At 49.0% G+C, this 23,483-nt stretch overlaps 1 protein-coding gene across 3 annotated transcripts in view; it reads right to left on the bottom strand.

Moving 5' to 3' along the window:
* The window catches only part of SLC66A2 (solute carrier family 66 member 2), a 42,135-nt gene that overhangs the window by 7,751 nt on the left and 10,901 nt on the right, over positions 1–23,483 (bottom strand). Inside the window, exons 3-4 of one of the 3 annotated variants that reach the window (XM_061131206.1) lie at positions 22,000–22,053; positions 5,809–6,025 (exon numbers count right to left, since the gene is read on the bottom strand). The exons of 1 other annotated variant lie outside the window; for it this stretch is intronic. In XM_061131206.1, coding sequence (XP_060987189.1) covers positions 5,809–6,025; positions 22,000–22,053 — 271 coding nt within the window. The remainder of the gene's footprint in view (positions 1–5,808; positions 6,026–21,999; positions 22,054–23,483) is intronic. One more of the 3 variants, XM_061131208.1, reaches the window with a different exon arrangement.

Genomic DNA, 23,483 nt, shown 5'->3' with positions numbered 1-23,483 from the left:
GTGTGGGTGCACACCTGTGTGCGTGGGTGCACACCCTCTGGGCAGGTCCCCTGGGAGACAGGCGAAGCTGGACTTTGAGCAGGACCTCACAACCCCTCCCCTCTTACACCTCCTGATGGTCTGAAGCTGAGTGTCCCACAGCAGATCAGAGCTGGCCTTGACTGCAGGGCTTCAAGAGTCCTGAGTCCCAGCAGGTCCAGGGCTGCTCCATCTTGGGGGTGAAACAGAAACCTCCCTGGGGGACACCTGAGGATGCTCAAGTCAGTCCATGTGGTGCAGCTGCTGGGCAGTGGGGACGGGGGCAGGGCAGCCCTGAGCCCAAGTCCTGAGTCCAGGCGTGGACACTGCGGAGGGCGGGAGGGCTCTGGTCCTGAGCTCTGGACAGGAGGAGCCAACCTCAGGGGGCTCCTGTGTCCTCGCCAGTGGGGCTGTCCACTGGCCACGGTGTTGCGGGCTGGGGTAGGTTCTGGTTTCAGGCTGAACCGGGCCACCACACGCACACCCAGCATGCCGCCTTCTCTCCTCCAGGCTGGGGTGTGGACAGGCGAGGGGCACTTCCCTCACAACCCCACCCTCCTCGCTTCCGCCTGGGAGCCAGCCATCTGCCTGCCAGGAGTCCGGCTGCAAAGTGTCGGGCTGGACACTCAGGGAACCCCAGCCACCACGGCTCAGGCTCCCTGAACCCACAGGCACAGGGCGCTGGCCCTGGGGGCACAGGTCAGACCAGCCTCAGCTGTACAGGGACACCTGGAGTCTCCTTCTCAGGATCATGGAGTCAGACTCACTGACCTTCGACAGCCAAGCTGTTCTGGGTGCTGGGGACACTGCACTGAGCAAGGAAAGAAGGCCCCTGCCCTGGGGACAGTGTGACAACTTTGTCAGGGACAGAGCAGAGACCAGGCTGGGGCTGAGGGAAGACCCCCGAGAGGACACACAGAGCCCAGGTGCCCGTGAGCTGGGCTGAGAGAAGCAGACACTGGAGCGGCCTGTTTAACACAGCGGATTCAGATTTGATCCACTGTCACATGAACATCCCTTCATCTTAGAGGTTCTCTTACACAGACTTCTGTGAAGAAGAACTAATTTTACAGAAAACAAAACTGCACGAGGCTCCACGCCTGCAGTTTCTCTCCAAGCACTCAGCCTGCTCACTCACTAAGAAAGAGAGTTGTTCAGTTGTCATTTCTGACTCTCTTGTGACCCCGTGGACTGTAGCCCACCAGGCTCCTCTGTCCCCGGGTGCTGGGCCTTTAAAAGCACACAGAGCAAGGTCACCCTGCATGGACCCCAGCTCGATGCCCAGGAACAAGAAGCACACCCCTGCCCTGAGCCTGGGGCCCCATTGCCGCCTGTCACTGGCACGGCCCCGCATCACCTGCACCATCAGCTGGCAGGGGGCGTGGGCAGCAGTGCAGGATGGCCCCAGGACCAGCCCTGCAGACCCCCCGGAGCCTGACCGCCCTGGGCTCGCAGAACCATCCATCCTCATCACGCCGCCCCCAGAGCCGGCTTTCGGGCCGGCAGCTGCTTGTCATCAAGTCAGTCTCCTTAACGAGGACGAGCGCGGTCTGGAGAGGACCCTGCAGGCGGAGCCAACTGGAGCAGTGACGCATGTCTGGAGCAGACACCGGCCTCCTCCGCGGGCTCGGGGCCTGCTCAGGACCCGCCGGCTGACGGCCGGGTCTCTACCCAACGCGAGGCTGGGGCTGCGGCACCTCCGGGCCTTCTCACACCCCGCTGCCTGCCGCCCCAGGGAAACGCTCTGCCTCTGTGTCCTCACACCTGCACCCCAACATCGCCTTCACGCCAGCACCCTGACCCCTCATATCCCATACCCCGACTCCTCACACCTGCATACCGACCCCTCATACCAGCACCCCGACCCCTCACACCAGCACCCCGACCCCTCACACCCCTCATACTGACCCCTCACCCCAGCACCCCGACCCCTCACACCCGCACCCCGACCCCTCACCCCAGCACCCCGACCCCTCATATCCCATACCCCGACTCCTCACACCTGCACACCGACCCCTCATACCAGCACCCCGACCCCTCACACCAGCACCCCGACCCCTCACACCCCTCATACTGACCCCTCACACCCGCACCCCGACCCCTCACCCCAGCACCCCGACCCCTCACACCAGCACCCTGACCCCTCATACCAGCACCCCGACCCTTCACACCCACAGCCCGACCCCTCACACCCCCACACGACCCCTCACCGCAGCACCCCGACCCCTCAGACCCCTCACACCAACCCCTCACTGCAGCACCCCGACCCCTCAGACCCCTCACACTGACCCCTTGCCCCAGCACCCTGACCTCTCACAGCCCACACCCCAACCCCTCACACCCCAGCAACCCAACCACCTCACACCAGCACCCTGACCCCTCACACCAGCACCCCAACCCCTCACATCCCACACCCCGACCCCCTCACACCCCACATCCCAACCCCTCAGACCCCAGCACCCCGCCCCTCATACCCCAGCACCCTGACCCATCACACCAGCACTCTGACCCCTCACACCCCACACCCTGACCCCTCACACCAGCAGCCCGACCCCTCACACCCCGCACCCCAACCCCCTCACCCCACCACCCCAGCCCCTCACCCCACCACCCCGACCCCTCACCCCAGCACCCTGACCCCTCACACCCCTCACTCCAACCTCCTCACACCAGCACCCCGACCCCTCATATCCCACACCCCAACCCCTCACACCCCACATCCCGACCCCTCACACCAGCACTCTGACCCCTCACACCCCACACCCCGCCCCCTCACATCAGTACCCCGACCCCTCACACCCTGCACCCCGACCCCCTCAGACCACCACCCCGACCCCTCACACCCCACACCCCGACCCCCTCACACCAGCACACTGACCCTCACATCAGCACCTCAACCCCCTCATACCAGCACCCTGACCCTCATACCCCACACCCCAACCCATCACACCAGCACCCTGTGGAGGTGGGTAGGTGGAGTCAGGTGAGGAGGCACCAGGGGAGAGGGGCTTGTGGTCGCAGAGCACAAGACCACATGCATCCCTCACGTCCTAAAGTCAAGACCTCCTCAGACAGCACTGCTCGCCCCCACACAGCTCCCCAGGCTCCCCTCCAAGTGCCAGGAACTTCTGCTCATCCTGTCACTCCCGTGGTCACACCCCCACCCCACCGAGGCCAGAAGTGGGATGGCCACACCCGTGGCTGCACTTCTGCAGAGTAACCCCAACCTCTGCGGTCCGGCCAGGCATCTTTCCAACATCACCTTAGCTGGATGAGTCACTGCAGCCCCACCAGGGACGTGGTACCCACCGGGGCCTTTTGCAACTTTCGCCACTGTGCACAAATTCTCCAAGAATTAGCCCAATTGGCTAGGTACCCACAGTGGTAAATTTTCCATGTTCATAAATGCATCCCCAAGGGTTCTCCTATTTCCCAAAAGTGACATAGAGAATCAACTATTTCAGTCCTTCATTAGTTCATTCAATAAATATTTACTGAACTGCTGTAATTTTCCAAACACTGTGTCATGTTGGGGAAAGAAATGAATGGGATGCAGTCCATGTCCTCAAGGTCATCAGTCAAGCGGATGAGCTGGCAAGTTGAAACATGGTTAAGCTGTGGTTTTCCAGTAGTCATGTACAGATGTGAGAGGTGGGCCATACAGAAGACTGAGTGTCAAAGAATCGATGCTTTAGAACTGTGGTGTGGGAGAAGACTCTTGAGAGTCCCTTGGACTGCAAGGAGATCCAACCAGTCAATCCTAAAGGAAATCAACCCTGAATATTCACTTAAAGGACTGATGCTGAAGCTGAAGTTCCAATACTTTGGACACCTGATGTAAAGAGCTGACTCACTGGAAAAGACCCTGATGCTGGGAAAGATTGAAGGCAGGAGGAGAAGGGGACGACAGAGGATGAAATGGTTGGATGGCATCACTGACTCGATGGACATGACTTTGAGCAAAGTCCAGGAGACAATGAAGGGCAGGGAAGCCTGGCATGCTGCAGTTCATGGGGTCACAGAGTTGGACCTGACTTAGTGACTAAACAACAATAGGGGAAAACAATAAAATGACAATGGCTTTTTCATCAGAAGCCGTGGAGACCAGAAGGAAACGGCACATTTTTCAAGGTCTAAAAGAAAAGAACTATCAAACCAGATACTACATTAGCAGAAACATCCTTCAGATGAAAGGGTATCAAGACATTCTCAGGTGAGGGGAAAGTGAAAAAACCTGCCATCACCTGATACCCTTAAAGGCTGGTTTCAGAAATTTCTCAGAACAAGGGAGAAAAAAACAAGAAAAGGAATATTGGAGTAGGAAGGAAGACAGAATATCATAAGCAAAAATAAAGGTAAATACAATATTCCTCTTCAATTTTATGCATTATGCTGATTGAAGCAAAAATTATAACATTATCTGATGTTCTAAATACAAATAGAGAAAATATTTAAGAAAATTATAAGTGGAGGGGAACATTTTATGTATATAATATATAATGTATTAAATACATCATCAAGGGAGGTAAAGTTTCTACCCTGCATCTAACGTGGTAAAATGATGACACAATTATGTGATAAGTTCTATACGCATAATATATTACTTAGACAAGTCACTAAAAAATCTGTACAGAGAGACACTCACTCAAAAGCACTATAGATAAATAAACACTAAATAATAACTCCCCCTTCTCACCTCCTCCAGCCCCTGGCAACCACCATGGTACCTTCTATGAATTTGACGACTCTAAGCTCATATAAGTGCAATCACATAGTCTTTGTCTTTGTGATTGGCTTATTCCACTGAGCATCGTGTCCTCAAATTTCCCTACTGGAACCCATGTCAGAATTTCCTTCCTGTTAAGACTGATTAATTTTCCACTGTATGGACGGACCACGTTTTGCTTATCCATTCAACCACTGATGGACACTTGGGTGGTTGCTATGTTACGAACATGGGCTTACAATATCTGTTCAAGACCATGCCTTCAATTCTCTTGGTTATACACCCAGAAGCAGAATTGCTGGGTCACATGCAGGAAACATAAGAAACTCCAGTTCAATTCCTGGGTTGGGAAGATCCCCTGGAGGAGGGCATGGCAACCCACTCCAGTATTCTTGCCTTGAGAATCCCATGGACAGAGGAGCCTGGTGGGCTGCTGTCCATGGGGTCACAAAGAGTCAGACATGACTGAAGCAACTTAGCACACATTAGCTCCATTTTTAATATTTTGAGGAAATGCCACACTGTTTTCCACAGAAGCTGCACCATTTTGCTTCCCACTAACAGAACACAAGAATTCCAATTTTTGCACATCCTCACCAACTCTTGCTGTTCTTCTGACAGTCCCTGTTTGAATGTGTGAGAGGCAGTGTCTCTGCAGTTTTCACTGTATGGGTCTTTCTCCTCCTTGGTTAAGTTAATTCCTAAGCACTTTACACTTCCTGATGTTATTGCAAATAAACTGTTTTTGTTCCATCGGGAAGTGCCTGGACCTGTTCCTGGTGGTGTCAAGCGGAAGGATCTGCTGTGTCATCTCTGCATTAAAGGGCTTGAACCTTCTGCCTTCTGGAGACATCTGTAGACCCCCACCCCATCCATGGCTCACGGTGAGCTGCTTCACAGGAGGCTCTTGGCCTCCCCTCACCTGCTGCACACAAACTCACCTGCTTGCACACCAAGAGGTCAGGAGACCAATGAGCAAACCGAAACTGCTCGTGAACTGGCAGTTTTCCTAGCAGAACTGACCACCAAGCAGCCATACCTGTACATCTGATTTCTGCCCCTACCTCATGCCCTCCGTGGACTGGTGGCGGTGGTTGCGATAGAGCTGCGGCACACCCAGCATGGCCTCCGTCAGCACGGCCAGGAAGCCCAGGGTCTCCACAAAAAGGGCCGAGTCAATGGACAAGTAGGTGATGTAGCCCGCCACGCCAGTGAAGGCCAGGACACATTGCACATAGTCCGCAAAGCTGCTCCAGTGCCAGAAGTGGTGTGGGTCGAAGTCTAGGGCAAAAGAGAGAGACATGAACCGGGAGTGGGGTCGAGGGTGAGGCCAGCGTGGGGAGGATGCGGTCGAGGAGGGAGAGGTCAGCGTAAGGAGGACGCAAGCGAGGAGGGCGAGGTCAGCATGAGGAGGACGTGAGGGAGGAGGATGAAGTCAGCGTGAGGAGGACGCGAGTGAAAAGGACATGAAAGAGGGGGGCAAGGTCAGCATGAGGAGGACGCGAGTGAGGAGGGTGAGGTCAGCGTGAGGAGGACGTGAGTGAGGAGGACGTGAAAGAGGAGGGCGAGGTCAGCACGAGGAGGACGCGAGTGAGGAGGGCGAGGTCAGCGTGAAGAGGACACGAGTGAGGAGAACGCGAGTAAGGAAGGCAAGGTCAGCGTGAGGAGGATGCGAGCGAGGACGGCGAGGTCAGCGTGAGGAGAACACAAGTGAGGAGGATGCGAGTGAGGAAAACATGAAAGAGGAGGGCGAGGTCAGCGTGAGGAGGACACGAGTGAGGAGGACACAAGTAAGGAGGGCAAGGTGAGCGTGAGGAGGACGCGAGTGAGGAAGACATGAAAGAGGAGGGTGAGGTCAGCGTGAGGAGAACGCGAGTGAGGAGGACACGAGTAAGGAGGGCAAGGTGAGTGTGAGGAGGACGCGAGTGAGGAGGATGCGAGTAAGGAGGGCAAGGTCAGTGTGAGGAGGACGCAAGTGAGGAAAACGTGAAAGAGGAGGGCGAGGTCAGCGTGAGGAGGACACGAGTGAGGAGGACACGAGTAAGGAGGGCAAGGTCAGCGTGAGGAGGACGCGAGTGAGGAAGACGTGAAAGAGGAGGGCGAGGTCAGCGTGAGGAGGACACCGGCAAGGTGGCGAGGTCAGCGTGAGGCGGATGTGAGCGAGGAGGGTGAGCGAGGAGGGCGAGCTCAGCATGAGGAGGACATGAGTGAGGAGGGCGAGGTCAGCGTGAGGAGGATGTGAGTGAGGAGGGCGAGCTCAGCATGAGGAAGACATGAGTGAGGAGGGCGAAGTCAGCGTGAGGAGGATGCGAGTGAGGAGGGCGAGGTCAGCATGAGGAGGATATGGGTGAGGAGGTCAAGGTCAGTGTGAGAAGGACATGAGTGAGTAGGATGCGAGGTCAGTGTGTGGAGGACGCAAGTGAGGAGGTCGAGGTCAGCGTGAGGAGGACGCGGGTGAGGAGGGCGAGGTCAGCGTGAGGAGGCCGCGAGTGGGAGGGCAAGGTCAGTGTGCAGAGGACGCGAGTGAGGAGGGCGAGGTCAGTGTGAAGAGGACGCAAGCGAGGAGGACACAAGTGAGGAGGGCGAGGTCAGCGTGAGGAGGACGTGAGTGAGGAGGGCAAGTTCAGTGGTTAGAGGACACAGGTGAGGAGGTCAAGGTCAGTGTGAGGAGGACGCGAGTGAGGAGGGCAAGGTCAGCGTGTTGAGGATACGAGAGCGGAGGGTGAGGTCAGCATGAGGAGGATGCGAGTGAGGAGGGCAAGGTCAGCGTGAGAAGGACGTGGGTGAGGAGGGCGAGGTCAACATGAGGAGGACGCAGGTGAGAAGGTCGAGGTCAATGTGAGGAGGACGTGACTTAGCATACTCAGGTACTTGAAAAAATATCTGTCCCCCAGTCCTAGGGCTGCAGGACGTTGGCACAAGCCTGGACGGGAGAATGGTGCCCAGAGAAAAGCCTGGCATCACACATGTCCGCCCACCCTCAGGGAGGGCCCCGGGGTTCACCCTGGCTCCGGCAGGCTGCAGGGTCCATGTGACCACCTCCCCCATCTTATTCCCTTCAGGCTGTCACTGTCTCCAGTCTGCTGGTCCCTGTCCCACTGTGTCACAGGCAGGTTCAGCAAAGCTGTTTTAGCCAAAAAAATTCATCCATACAAATGCCAGAAACGAGCAGAGGTCACCCTGTAGGTGCTCAGTGGCACCGGCACCCTGTCGAGCCCCTCCCTCAGTGAACACTGAGGACAGGACCCCTCCCTGAATCCATGTGACAGACATGCAGGGGAACATGAAAACCAAACAATGGGGTTAAAACGGGGGAGAGGGCGTCCCTGGGAGCGTGAGGTTCCCAGAGCCTGGCCACCACCTGCCAAAGAGCTCGGTTACATGGCTGCCATTTGCCAAATCTGCAAAAAGATCTATGTTTACACAAAGAAAATACGAAATTGCATTTTATGTAACTAAACTCATTTGTGACAAAAAACAAAGACTCAGATAAATTTAAAGAATTCCTTTTGAAACATATAGTCAGATGAGCCCTCACCCACTTTCTGCCCCCAGCACGACAGACGGAGCAGCCACCTCCCATCAGCCTGGCACCCTCGAGGTCCCAGAAGCAGGCAAGCCAGGTCACTCAGGAGGAACCTCATGCTGGCAGGATGCACTGCACATGCCAGCCCCCAGGACTCAATGCTCAGAGACCTGCCTCTTCCGAAGGATTAGAGCCAAATAATTCACTTCAAGAGGGGCAACCCTGGTGGCTCAGTGATAAAGGAGCTGCCTACAATGCAGGAGACTCAGGTTCAACTCCTGGGTTAGGAAGATCCCCTGGAGAAGGGCATGGCAACCCACTCCAGTATTCTTGCCTGGAGAATCCCACGGACAGAGGAGCCTGGTGGCCTACAGTCCATGGGGTGGCAAAGAGTCAGACATGAGTAAACAGGCACACACAATGCAAGAACCTACGCGACAAGAACATGGATCTTTTTATGGTGACTAATTGTGTGATGAGCTGCAGTAATGAGCCTGATTCCTGCTGTTCGGGTTTATAGACCTTCACCTTGTGGGTCAGACTCCACACTCCAGACGGAACTCAGGCATCACAGCTCTCAGATTATTGCCCAACAGTCCCACCACCTGAGCACCCACTGCTGCAGCTGTGATGACAGTGTGATCATCTCAACCACCAGGATTGCTGGGACGACCCCCAGCAGTAAACCCAACTCCAACGCAGAACCAGAATTCGCCTTCTGCAGCTGAAGCCCAGGCCCACCGGAGGACCACACCCAGGAACTAGCTGGCAGCCCAGGCAAGAGGGCAAGCAGGGCAGGGGGAGGCAGGCGGGACCAGGAGGGGACATTGGGTGTGGCCCCACAGCATCACCAGGCTCCGCCTCTGAGTAGGGGTGGGGGGCCTAGAAACAGTTATGCAACTTGCCTACAGTTCTACGGTTAGGAGCCACAGGACCAAATAGACATGGTTTGAATGAATAACTCAAGGGTGTTTTCTCAAAGGGTCCTAATGATTGTAATGAGACATCATCATCAATAAGCATGAATTCCAATAAAGGAGTAAACCTGCCCAATTCAATGCTTGTTTGACAAACAGCACTCAAAGAACAAGATCCAGGAGGCTGGTTTGTGCCTCCAAGGCCAGCACCACTTGGAGACTGCTGCGTGCCCTCTCTAGGGGTGCAGGGGTGTCGTCCCTGAGGACAGGAAAGGGCATGAGGAGGCGGGATCAGAGCTGGTCAGGGGGAAAGAGGACAAGTCACAACCAACTCCCACTTCCCGAAGCCTGTCCCTGCTGTATCTCAGGCAGAGAAACGTCTCTTTCAGGAGCTCCACGGACCACTGTTTCTGACGTTCCAGGAAAACATACTAGCACCTGGGAGTGGCTGGCCCCTTCCAAGAGGATACATCATTGAAACATGAGAGGAAGGAGAAAGAACCTTCACATGCATTTTAACAATATTTATCACATATCCAAGACAAAAGAGGAAGGCAAAGTGTGATGAGATCAAGGAGACCAAGAGCCCCGCAGATGACCAGCTGCATTTCCCAGAATTAACCTCAAGAATGTCTAAAGCCCACAAAAACATCCACCATTCAGCAAACTAAAATTCACAATGTCTGACATCTGATCAACAATGACCATAGGAAATGGTAACTAAGTGTGTGAATATATATGATTTTTTTTTTATCATTTAAATCTTATTAACAGATAAGGCTCCCCTGGTGGCTCAGATGGTAAAGAATCCTCCTGCAATGCAGGAGACCTGGGTTTTATCCCTGCGTCGAGAAGATCCCCTGGAGAAGGTAAAGGCAACCCACTCCAGTATTCTGGCCTGGGAAATCCCATAGACAGAGGAGACTGGTGCGCTACAGTCGAAGGGGTTGCAAAGAGTCAGACATGACTGAGCGGCTAGCACACATACACACACACAGGGGCTATTTAAACAAAGGACAATGTAGCAGTGGGTTTTAGCACATGTAAAGTTAACCATTTAACAACAATTACACTAAGGTGGGCAGGGTATAAACAGATATATGTGTTTCCACTAAGATCAGGACCAAAGCAAGCAAGTTCACTCTCATCACTTCTAATCAACACTGTATTGGAGGCACTATCCAGAGCAATCAGGCAAGAAAAGGGGGGAGAGGAAGAAGTAAAACGATCCATATTCGCAGATGACACGATCTTATTATCAAATATATAGGGAACCCGTTAAAGCCCACGAAAACAAACAAATGAGCTCAGCAAGATTGCAGGCTATCAGAGCAACTTATAAAAGTAAATTGCATTTCTACATAGTAGCAGTGAACAATCAGAAACTGAAGTTTAAAAGCAATACCTTACATGATACCATATAAATATGAAATGTCAGACAAATCTGACAACGTGCAAGATGGGTACACTGAAAACTGCAAAACACTGCTGAGGGAAACCAAAGAAGACATAAGTAAGAGGAGAGCCTACAGACCTCCTATGCTGGAAGTCTCAATGCTGTCGTGTCAAAGCCTCCAAGACCAGCCACGGGTCTGGTGATCTTCAGGGGGACTCACCCAGCATGCCGGCGTAGTCCCAGCTGTGACACATAGCCACAGGACACACAGCTGAGTCAACGAAGGGAAAGGCAACTGGGCAGTGCCCAGAGGACTCCAGCTATGGCTTCCAGGAGCCTCTCCCTCGCATGAGCTTTATCCTCCAGAAACAGACAGTGACCAGGGGAGCTCATCAAGGCCTCAGTGCCCAGAGTTTTTACTGGGGGCTGGTCACATGACACCTTCCGCTTAACACACACTGAAATTCCAAACTTCCAGAAAGACAACAGGTGTCTAGACAACTGAAGCACAGAGAGCACCTCTCGCCAATTCTGGGAACAACGGGAAGTCTCCCAAAATCCAAATTCCCAGACATCACTCGGGGGCCCACTGGGGAGGCAGGCCTTTCTAAGGACAGCAGCCCCAGGGTGGCTGTGGTAACACTCTCTGCACAATCATACTGATGACTAGTCTTCCCAGATTATAGATTCAAGATAACCGCAACCAAAGTCCTAGCATGCTTTATGTAGAAAGTGACAAATTAACCCTAAAATCCACGGGGAAATGCAAAGCACACAGAACAGAGAACAAAGCTGGAGGACTAACACTACCTGATCCCAACCTCAGTACCAAGCCAGTAATTAGGACAGTGTGGTGCTGGCACAGGAACCGAGAAATAAATCATCAGAACAGAGTCCAGAAACAGACCCACACACAGAGAGCTGACTTCTGACAGAGATGCATAGGTGATGTAGTGGAGGAAAAAGACAGTCTTTGGACATCCACACGCAAAGGCAGTAAAGTTGAATCCATACCTCACACCAGAAACAAAAAGTAACTCACAGTTAATTAGATTACAAATCTAAATGTGAAACCTAAAACTACCAGGAAAAAAACCAGGGAGAAACCTTTGTGGCCTTGAGTTTGACAAAGATGCCTCAGATCTGACACCAAAAACACAATCAACAACAGAACAAACTAATAAGCTGGGCTTCATAAAAAATTAAAAACTTTTTCTTGTCAGAAGAAATTGCTAAAAGAATGAAAAGACAAAGCACAGACAGGGAGAAGATACTGCAAACCATGTATCTGATGAAAGGACCTGTATCTAAAATATTAAAAACTCACAACTCAATAAGAACAACTTTAAAGGGACAGAAAACCTGGATACTTCACCAATGAAGATTATAAGGATGACAAACAAGCACATGAAAAGATGTGACATCATTAGTGAAATGCAAAGTAAGACAACAATGAAATGCCACCACAGACCTATCTGAATGGAAAAAAATTTTTTTAAAAAGGTCCATACAAAGTACTGATGAGGATGCAAAGCAACTGGAATTCACACACTGCTGGTTGGAATGCAAAATGGTACAGCACTTTGGAAGACAGTGCAACAATTTCTTTAAAAATTAAACATACACTTACCATATGATCCAGCCAGTCCACTGCTAGGTATATACCCAAGAGAAAAGAAAGCACATGTTCATATAAGACCTGTACACGAGAGTTCATTCACAGCAGTTTTATTTGTAACAATCAAAAACTGGAAATGATCCAAATATCCATCAATCCATTAATAAACAGAAAACTTGTAATATAACCATAAAACTCAACAATAAAAAGGAACAAACTGTTGATACACTCTACACTGTGGACAAATTTCAAAACAATTATGCTCAGTGAAAGAAACCAGACAAAACAGTATGTACTGGATGGTTCCAAATTCTGGTAAAATTCCAGGAAATGTGTTAAATTCTAGTAAATGCAAATGAATTGTGACAGAAAGCAGATTAGTGTTTAGGTAGGCAGGGGGTCACAAAGAGGAAAACTGGGGGATGACCAGCACGTTCACTGTCTTGGTCTGGGCAAAGGTTGTACACAGGCCCAAACTGACCAGAGTTTCACACTTTGATGCACTTATTGCATGCTGATCAGACCTCAGTAAAGCTGCTAAAAGGAAACAGAGCTGCTTGAGCGGACAGGGAGTTCGGAGGGGCCTGAGGAGCAAGGGCAGGGGGACAGGCCCTCCGTCTCGGGAAGCCTACCCTCATGGCTGAGTCTCAAGAGCTGTACGTGGGCTGGATGAGACCTGGTGTGGCTTTATCTGCCAGTTATCTGGGCCGACTTCCCAGTTAAGGCCCTCCCGGGTCTCGCTGACCATCTCTGCCGCTCGGGCTCCCTCAGGTGCAAGGATGGGCCCCATGTCCTCATATGAGGGAACTGCCAGCATCCCAACTCTGCCCCGTCACAGCCCGGGGCAGCGGGCGCCACCAGCATCCTTGAAGGTCTCCACACCCCGCGACAGAGCCCCTGGCTGCCTCCGGACAGGCTTCCTCCAGGTCACAGAGCCAGGAGGGAACACTGCTGGAGCCCGTCCACCTCTCTGCCTCCTGGACTTGCAGATAGCTAAGGACACCCCCAAGGGATATGCTCTCAACACATCCTCAGTGCATGGGCCAAGGACCAGGCAACCCTGGGGGGCCGCACCCAAGGGCTCCTGAGGACCTGAGTTGTCCAACCACAGACGGTACACAGAGGCCGGGAGAGGAAGCATGAGGGCTGCTGCAGGGAAGACACACATGTCCTGGTCCCCTTGGAGAGGACAGGACCAAGAAAGGCTCTGCAAGACACTAAAGCATGATAATCTACAAAATAAGCACCACTTACAACTCCCAAAAGAGAAGAAGTAAACATTCCTTTTGAATATATATGATTTACAACAATAAGACAAACAACCCAATTAAAAAATGATAAGGACCCAAATAAATATTTCTCTAAAGATACACAAATGGCCAACAAGCATATGAAAAGATGCTCAACATCACGAATTGTAAGGAACTCAAATCAAAACCATAATGAGATATCACTTCACAGTTGCTATGATGGCAAAAGTGAAAAAGACAATAGAAAGTCTTGATGAGGATGTAGAGAAACTGGAAACTTCATACACAGCTGATAGGAATGTAAAATGGTATAGTCATTTTAAAATGTGGTCCAGCAGTTCCTCAAATGATGAAACATGGAGTTACCACACAGCCCAGCAACTCTATTCCTATGTAAATGCCCCAAAGAACTGAAAACCTTCTTGTTCATGTGAAAACTTCCCATGATTACTCACAGCAGGACTATTCACAACAAGCCAAAAGGTAGAAACAACCCAACTGTCCAAAACAACCCAAATGTCCATCACTGGACACATGGATAAACAAAATGTGGTCCAGCCACACAGTGGAATATTACTCAGCCTTAAAAAGAATTAAGTACTGACACAGGCTACAATCAGGATGAATCTTGAAAATACATGCTCAATGAAAGAATTCAGACACAGAAAGCTGTATTATTCCCTCACATGACGTGTCCAGAATAAGCAAAACAGAGGCAGAGAGCAGATCAGTGGTTACCAGGGCTCAGGGTAATGGAACTGGGCGGTGTGAGGTCTGTTTTGGGCTGATGGAAATGTTCTGTAATGAGATGGTGGTGGTCACTGCACAACACTGTGAATGTACTAAAAACCAATACACTGTACACTTTCAAATTGTATACAGACATACATATTCACTTTAGAGAATATATTCTCTAATACTGAAGATAAAAATAGTTCTTTCAAACTTTTAAGTTTGAGGTGCCGTCATTTGAATCCTGGGCAATTTAAAATACATTTAATGACCCATCTACCCACTAACTGTAACTGATGTGTTGTGGTGAGTTAAAACAAGCGGCAGAGAGAAAAAAGCAGGAAATTACATATAGAAAAATGTCAGTTGAGGATAACACTGGGTAGATACAGAAAGCATGAAGTGAGACTTGCAGAGTTTCATCAGAAAAAATTAGAAGAACACAGGAGATGCTTAATGTACAGATCGCTGATCTGTAATCAGATGAATCAAGCATTTCTTATACTTCGTTATGGATTCCTATGTCAAAGATTTTTTGATGAATAATTTTTAAAATAAGCTAAGAAAGAAGAGTGGTCTGGACTCCCTCCAAGAAAAACTGATCTAGACCAGGCACAGGGGCGGGCTGGCACCCTACTCCTGAAACAGAGCCACTCAGGTGACACCTTCCTCCTGGGCCACTGGGTCCCACTCTGTGCATGAGTGGATGGTGCTCAGAGAACAGGGACGCAGGCAGAACGCCACCAGGAGAGCTGAGGTGTTAACAGAAATCACCTCCCCTCCTCACTTCCCTGGCAAGCCCCCAGCTCAAGCGGGATATGCTTTCTCCCAGGATACAGTTTCCAGTCAGTGGCCCCAAAAGGCATGGCAAGGCACTCAAAGCGGAAAGAAGGTCCCAGGCCTCGGCGCCAATCAGCACGTGGCCTCCAATCCACCCAGCTCGCCTGCCCCTGAGCTGCCGCTAAAGATGCCTGGTGGTGACCAGCACATCCCTGAAGCTTCCCAATTACGTAAACATGGAGAAATCCCCACCTGGCCGGCAGAAGGTCTGAGGCTCCCTGGATCCACAAAGTCATTCCTTCCCTGCTCAGTCCCATCACTTCCCAGTTAAGAAGCCATTTGCTATCTGAAGGATCTGCACCAGGAGCTTCCATCCTAGTGGCAAGAAGGACTTGATTTCCTATCATATTGTATTTTTATACCCCAAACAACTATGTAAGAGATTTGGTCTCAAAGGGTATAGACGGGCCACCAATGATGCCAGAGCGAGCAGCGGCCTGGAGAGAGGCTGGCCGCCCTTCCTGCCCTGGATCAGAGCGATTCCAGCAGCGGCTCCAGCCACGCGGCCACGTGGGGATGCTGAGCTCGGGCCTGCCGCTTTCCTCACCAGAGAAAACCAGGACCAGCGAATGAGCGGGCACCCCGGGTCAGCGACGGTGACCTGCCCCAAGCCCGGGGTCCACTGAGGACGGGCGCAGCTGGCCTGGGCCCCTGGGCCCCCAGGGACGGTCCGGAGAACTCCCCTACGTGGGCTCCGCTGCAGGGAAGGGCAGCTCCGCGGAGCCGACCTTTAAAAATCGCAACCCCCTGGCCAGTCTCAGTGGACAGCTTCAGGCTCTCAGATCGTGAGGACACATTGCAAAGAGAAGGGAGATGTCTGGGGTCAGCGTGGGCCGGACTTCTGACCCAGGCGCCTGGCCGGGCCGGTGGCAGGGTGGATGCGGAGGCCTGGTTGCTGCCGCCCGGCCGGCTGTGGGTCAGACCCACACGCCTCCCGCCTCCGGGGCGGGGGGCTGGGGTGGGGGTGGGGGGGTCGGCCGCCCCAGGCAGCAGCCGCCCCCTATCCTCGCGCCCGCCCCGCCCATCAGGCCGAGACCCAGTTAACTAAGGATGCCCGGCTCCGCGCAAGGGACCCTCGATCCAGGCCGCGTGTCCCGTGCGCCCCCGTGTGGCCGGCCCGCCCTGCCGCTCCCGGGAACGCGCGCGCGAGTGACCGCGGACACAGTGGCGCAAGCCCAGGGGGCAGGAACCCCAGCAGCGAGGACGAGGTGGATCCCTATGCGCCTGAGGCTGTTGTCAAATTCAACAGAGCGAGCACCTACTGATCAAAGTGTCAGACCCCGCCCCCCACCAGAAGCTTAACAGGGGGACAAAGGAGAGTCAAAGTCAGCTCCTGGCACCCTTAGGCCAGGTCACCAAACACAGAGACAAGCAAACAAGTCCCCAAGCACAGTGGGGTCGGTATCTGGAGTTGCTACAGTATTTTACTTAAAATAGCCAGTTTTCAACAAAGTATGGCAAATGGCCCATACAGAGAAGAAAAAAAAAAAGGAAAATTACTTTTTAAGAGACAGAAGCAGCATTAGACTTGGCAGAAAAGACTTCAAAGCAGTCAGTACAAGTTTGATTTTTAAAAAAATTAAAGGAAACTACACATAAAGAATAGAAAGAAAGGCTTCCCTGGTGGTTCAGTGCATAAAAACTGGCCTGCCAATGCACAGGACGCGGGTTCCATCCCTAATCAGGGAAGATCCCACATGCCGCCGGGCAACTGAGCCCGTGTACCACAACTACTGAGTCTGCGCTTCAAAACTAGACAAGCCACTGCAGTGTGAAGCCCGAACACAGCAACAAAGAACCGGAACAGCCACAAATAGATAAATGTTTTGTAAAGCAGAATTTAAGGAAGTATACTGACAATGTCTCATCAAATAAAGCCTATCAATAAAGAGGCAGAAATGACTAAAAAGAACCAAATGAAAATTCTGGAATTGCAAAGTCCAGAAACTGAGGTCAAAAGACACACTTTCAGTGCACAACAGCAGAGCTGAGCTGGCAGAAGAATCAGCAAACTTGAGGGCAGATCAATAAAGATCATGCAATCAGAATGAGAAAACAGAATTCCGAAAACTGGACAAGGCCTCAGAGACACATGGGACAGCAGTCAGTGCACAAGTATGTGCCGTGTACATGGGAGGAGAGGAGGGGAGAAAGGAGAGGAAGACAGCCAAAGACATGATAACTGAAAACTCCCAGATATGATGAAAATATCAGTCTACACACCCAAGCAGCTTAACAAATTCCAAAAAAAGAAACGCAAAGGGATCCACACCCTCACATATCATAGTCAACCTGCTGAATGCCAAAGGAGAAACTCTTGAAATCAGCAAGAGAGGGACTTTCCTGGCAGTCCAGTAGGACTCCACACTCTCACTGCCGAGGGCTCAGGTTCAATCCCTGATCAGGGAACCAAGATCCTGTAAGTCATATGGCATGGCTGAAAGAGAAATTAGCAAGAGAAAATGAAAAACACATTTGAAATGCAGCCAAAAAAAAAAACCCCTGTCAACCAAAATTCTTACATTCAGCAAAACTTGTTGTTTTTTTTTTTCTTTGCTGGCCGTACAGCTTGTAGGATCTTAGTTCCTTGATTAAGGACTGAACTCAGGCTCTAGGCTCTAGGCAGTGAGAGCAGAGTCCTAACCACTGGACCACCAGGGAATTCCTGCAAAACATTTTTTTTTTTTTTTTTTACATAAAAAGGGTTTTATTTGCAGGGAGCAGGACTCTAGTCAACATTTTTTAAAACAAGGGCAAAACAAGGACATTTCCAGATTAAAAAAAGATCTGGAAGAAAAAAAAAAAGATCTGGGAGAATTTCTTGTTAGCAGACCCATCTTACAGGGAATACTAAAAATAAATTATTCTTTCTGAAAGAAAGGGACCTCGGGCAGTAATTATAATCCACTTGAGAATAACAAAAAGTGTAGGTATTGGTGATCATGTAGGTAAAAGGCAGTAAAAGTGCATATTTCTTCTCTTTTTCTCTTTTAACTGATTAAAAAAATCAAGTTAGTATAAATTTAAAGTAGATTTTGGTAAGATGCATATCATAAGCTTTGGTGTTTGAGTCAAATGCCAAGCAAATAACATAACGTGATACAATGTAGTATACTATTATATATACATATGTGTGTGTGTATATATATATATATATATATATATATATATATATATTAAGGCTCACTAAGAAGACTCTTGAGAGTCCCTTGGACTGCAAGGAGATCCAACCAGTCCATCCTAAAGGAGATCAGTCCTGGGTGTTCATTGGAAGGACTGATGCTGAAGCCGAAACTACAATACTTCGGCCACCTCATGTGAAGAGTTGACTCATTGGAAAAGACCCTGATACTGGGAGGGATTGGGGGCAGGAGGAGAAAGGGGACGACAGAGGATGAGATGGCTGGATGGCATCGCCAACTCGATGGACATGAGTTTGAGTAAACTCCGGGAGTTGGTGATGGACAGGGAGGCCTGGTGTGCTGCGATTCATGGGGTTTCAAAGAGTCAGACATGACTGAGCGACTGAACTGAACTGAAAGGAATTAAAATATTACACTAAAAGTGTTCACTTAATACAAAGAAGGTAATAAAGCAGGAACAAGTGGAGGGTAGGGTAGATGGGAGGACAGAAAGCAGAAATGGTGAGTGTAAATCCAAACATAGTAACATGAAATGTGAGTGAAGTAAACAATCTAATCAAAGGCCAGAAGTGCCAGAATGAATTTTTTTAAAGATCCACTATATGCTTTCTACAGGAGACATACTTTAGATTCAAAGATATAAAAAATAAGCCAAAAGCACAATGGAAAAAGATATGCCATATAAACAGCAATCACAGGAGATCTACAGTGGCTACACTACTATCAGAAAAAAACAGACTTTAAAACAAGATGATTACTAGAAATAAAGGAAAATTTTATAATGATAAAAGGGCCAATCTATCAGTAAGATAAAACTATAAACATACACACCTAACAACAGTGCCCCAAAATATAAAAAGCAGAAAGTGACAGAAGTGAAAAGAGAAACAAATAGGGTAGTTGGAGATTTCAATACACACTTTTAGTAACTGACGTAACAACTAGACAGAGGAATAAGGAAAGAGGAGAGATGACAACACTACAAAACCTAACCAGACGCCCCCTACCCCACCTGACAAGCAAAATATACATCATTCACAAGTGCACATGGAACGTTCTCCAGGAGAGACCATTGGCCAAGCCATCAAACAAGCCTCAATTTAAAATGACTGGAATGATACAAAATATTTTCTCCAACTACAATGGAATTAAATTAGAAATCAGTGCATGTACACTATGTATGCAGGCCAAGTCATTTCAGTGGTATCCAGCTGTTTGCGACTCTATGAACTATAGCCTGCCAGGCTCTTCTGTCCATGGGATTCTCCAGGCAAGAATACTGGAGTGGGCTGCCATGCTCTTCTCCAGGGGATCTTCCCAACCGAGGGACCAAACTGGCATATCTTAGGTCTCTTTCATTGGCAGGTGTGTTCTTTAATACTAGTGCCACCTGGGAAACCCCTAGAAATCAATAACTGAAGGAAATTTGGGAGATTCATGAATATGTGGAAATTAAACAACACACTCATAAGTAATAAATGAGTCAAAGGAGAAATCCTGAAGGAAATTTAAAAATATTTTAAGGCCAATGAAAACATACCAAAACTTACAGGATGCAGTAAATGCATTACTTACAAAGAAATTATGGCTATAAAAGTTATATTTAAAAAGATCAACTATATGTCAATAAAAAAAAGAAGGAATATCTCAAATCCATAAATTAAACTTGTAGCTTAACAAACTAAAAAAAAAAAAAAGAAACTAAACCCAAAATAAGCAGCAGGAAAGAGATAATAAATACTAAAGTGGAAATAAAGTGGAATAAATAAATAAATAAAGTGGAAATTTTTAGGGACTAAAAAAAAAAATAGAGAAATATTAACAAAACCAAAAGTTGGCTCTTTGAAAAAAATCAATTAAATGCACAAACCTTTAGCTGCAAGAAACAAAACAAGATGGAGAAGAGGAGACTTGAATTACTAATGTCAAGAATTAAAGAGAGATCATTACCACTGACTTTACAGAAATCAAAAAGATTATAAAAACAATATATGCCAACAAATAACAGATTAATTGGACAAATTCCAAGAAAGAATTTCTCTTGAAACTAACTCAGGAAGAAATAGAAAGTAAGAATAGATTTATAAGTAAAAGACTGAATTAGTCCTTTTAAACTTTCCACAAAAAGCGCAAGCCCAGATTGGTTTCACTGTCTGATTCTACCAAACACTCAAAAGAACTGATAAACCTGCAGCAAGTGCTGAACAAGCCCCTGGATCTGACGCACTGTACAGTGAGTGCAGTGAGTGCAGTCGTAACCATCAGACTTGCCAAGAGACTAAAAGTGATCATCCAACCGTCAAACTTGCCAAGAGACTAAAAGTGATCATCCAACCATCAAACTTGCCACGTGACTAAAAGTGATCATCCAGCCATCAAACTAGCCAGGAGATGAAAAGTGATTGTTATAACCATCAGACTTGCCAAGAGACTAAAAGTGATCATCCAACCATCAAACTTGCCAAGTGACTAAAAGTGATCATCCAGCCATCAAACTTGCCAGAAGATTAAAAGTGATCATCCAACCATCAGACTAGCCAGGAGATGAAAAGTGATTGTTATAACCATCAAACTTGCTAGGAGACTAAAAGTGATCATCCAGCCATTGAAAAAAAAATGGTAATTAGGTAATGTGATAGAGGTACTCATTACCACTACTTGGCTATCATATCACAGCATATAAATGTGTCAACACGTACCTTTAATTTACATGTCAAATATATTTTTTTTGTCAAATATATTACAATTAAAACATTTTTAATTAATAAAGAATTAATAGCAATTCTTCACAAATTCTTTTAAAAAATAGAAGAGGAAGGAACACTTCCCATTTCCAACTTATTTCATAAGACCAGTTCTGTCGTGATACTAAAATCAGTTGTCATGTGAAGAAGGGAAAAAAAAAAAAGGAAACTAAGCAACCTAACACTAGCAAACAAAATCTAGTAACTTATAAAAAGGATTATACATCATGATAAGATGAGATTCATCCCAAGAATGCAAGGTTGGTTCAACATACAAAACTCCATCAACATAATGTACTGTAATTAGTAGAATAAATGACAAAAACCACATGATCACCTCAACAGACACAAAAAAGCATTTGACAAACTCAAATATCTTTTCATAATGAAAACAAACTGAGAATAGAGGGCACTTGCTTAACCTAATACAGGGCATCTCTGTAAAATCCGTAGCCAACACCATACTCAATATCAAGAAGGAAATGCTCTCTCACTATGACCAGGAACCAGACAAGCACATCTACTCTCCCACTTCTGGTCACAGTACTTAGTCAAGAAAAGAAATAAAAAGTTTCCACATTGGAGAAGATGGAGTAAAACTCTCTATCTGTGGATGACATAATCTTGCATATAGAAAATCCTCAACTATCCACTAAAAAGCTATTAGAATGAATGAGTTCAGCAAAGCTGTAGGACCCAAGATCGATATGTGAAAATCAATTTTATTTCTACAAAGTAACAATGAACAATCCAAAGTGAAAATTAAGAAAACAATTCCATTTACCATAGAATCAAAAAGAATAAAATACTTTGGAATAAGCTTAACAAACAGAATTCCAAAACTTGTGTTCAGATCATATGTCTTTCTTTTTACTTCTCCGCATCCCTCCCCCCTCAACACACACAGAAAATGAGTAGGTTTCTAGTGGTTACTTCATGCTTGAAAGCAGCAGGCTGTGCTGGTTAGCTGGCTGGGTGATGCCCATGCAGGAAGAGGCTCTGGCACCGGTGGGGGAGGAGCAGAGACGGACAGGGCAGAGCAGGACACAGACGGGGTGCTCCGCGGCAGCACATGCAGCGTGTACATACCCAGAGAGGACCGCCTGGGGGGGACTCTGACTTCTCCATCTTTATTATCTGCAGCTACATTTAAAAAGAGAAAGAGAGAGAAAACAGAGAGGAAGAAGAGACAAAAACAGACCGGTTTTAACACTGGTAAGTCCTGGTTGCATTTCTTTTAAAAAAAAGGAGCAGAAAGACAAGCTTTTGGTTTCTGTGCATTAGGAAATCCACTTTGTGAACCATTTTTCTCCAAACCTGTCCTCTTTCAAAATAAGTCCCTGGGACAGAGGGAAAAAATGAAACGTCACCAAACCTCACTTAATTTCTAACGTCAGAGGTGCTGACGAGATACAGCAGACCCTACTTCCACTTTCCCCCAGAAACTCATCTGGACATAAGCCCTGGCTGCAAGACAGCTGTCCCAGGGTCCAGACTCTTCAGAACAAAGCTGTTTTCTGAGGGCACTCAACACAACACCCACCATGAGCAGACAGCTAATTCAGCATGTGAACCTGCCCGCCCTTGGACGTCACATCAAGCCAGGGAGCAGGGCTGGCAGCTGCCCCCAGCCGTGGCCCAGGAAGGACCCAGCGTGAGATTCCACTGCCAGCCACCTTGCCTTCCCACCCACCCCCACCCCACCTGAGACCTCCCTAGACTGAGCCACCCCAGGACAACAATAGACTGACCAGAGGCCCTGAAGACCACCAGAGCTCCTCCAGGGGGCTTCCACCTGCAGTTGGAGCTGGGGATGGAGGTTAGTTAAAGAGGAGAGTCACCGAGGTCAGAAGCAGAGGCAGGATCAAAGGTCATGGGTCTGCACTAGGCAATGGAAACTACCCCAAACTAGAAATTTTTCAAGTAATCAGCTAAAATCAAATACCAGGCTTTCTGCCTAGACCCAGGGACAGCTGACGCTGCTCGGGGAAGAGCTGGGGGGATGGAGAGGGTGGTTCATAAACCAAGAGGAACCACAGTCTCCTCTCCTCACCCCGCCTCCCTTCCAACACCCGCTTCTGGACCTTCTGGGTTCTGAGTCCCCAGAGTTGGTCAGATTCTCCCAGCTTTTTGCTTCTATCTTTGATTTAGACCAAGTTCACCATTAACGGGCACCTCCTCTAAAAATCAAAGTACCAAAAGAGGGAAGGCGGGGCGGCTACAGGACGGGGTGTTCCACTCAGCCACTTATAGGCTCAGATGCAAAGCTGCCCTTCTCTCTCCCGGCCTGATCCCACTGAGCTGACAAGCAGGGCTTCACGCCTGCCCTGCAGAACCACCAGGCGTGGCCAGGTGCAGGGCTTGGGGTCAGCCAGACACACACCCTGGTCGGGGCGGCCAGCAGCAAGCTGGGTGGGAAGGTCACATCCTTGTGCACGGCGCCGAGCTACCTGAGGTTTTTTTGACCAAGAGACACTGGCAATGTTTTGTGATCACGTGGCCCCACAGATCTGTACTGAAGACACACCAGGCACCAAGCTTCAGAAACGACTGCAACGCTTCCAGACCACACT

Source organism: Dama dama, chromosome 27, assembly GCF_033118175.1.
Source record: "Dama dama isolate Ldn47 chromosome 27, ASM3311817v1, whole genome shotgun sequence".
Classification (NCBI taxonomy): Eukaryota; Metazoa; Chordata; class Mammalia; order Artiodactyla; family Cervidae; genus Dama; species Dama dama.
This window is presented reverse-complemented; position numbering and strand designations above follow the sequence as displayed.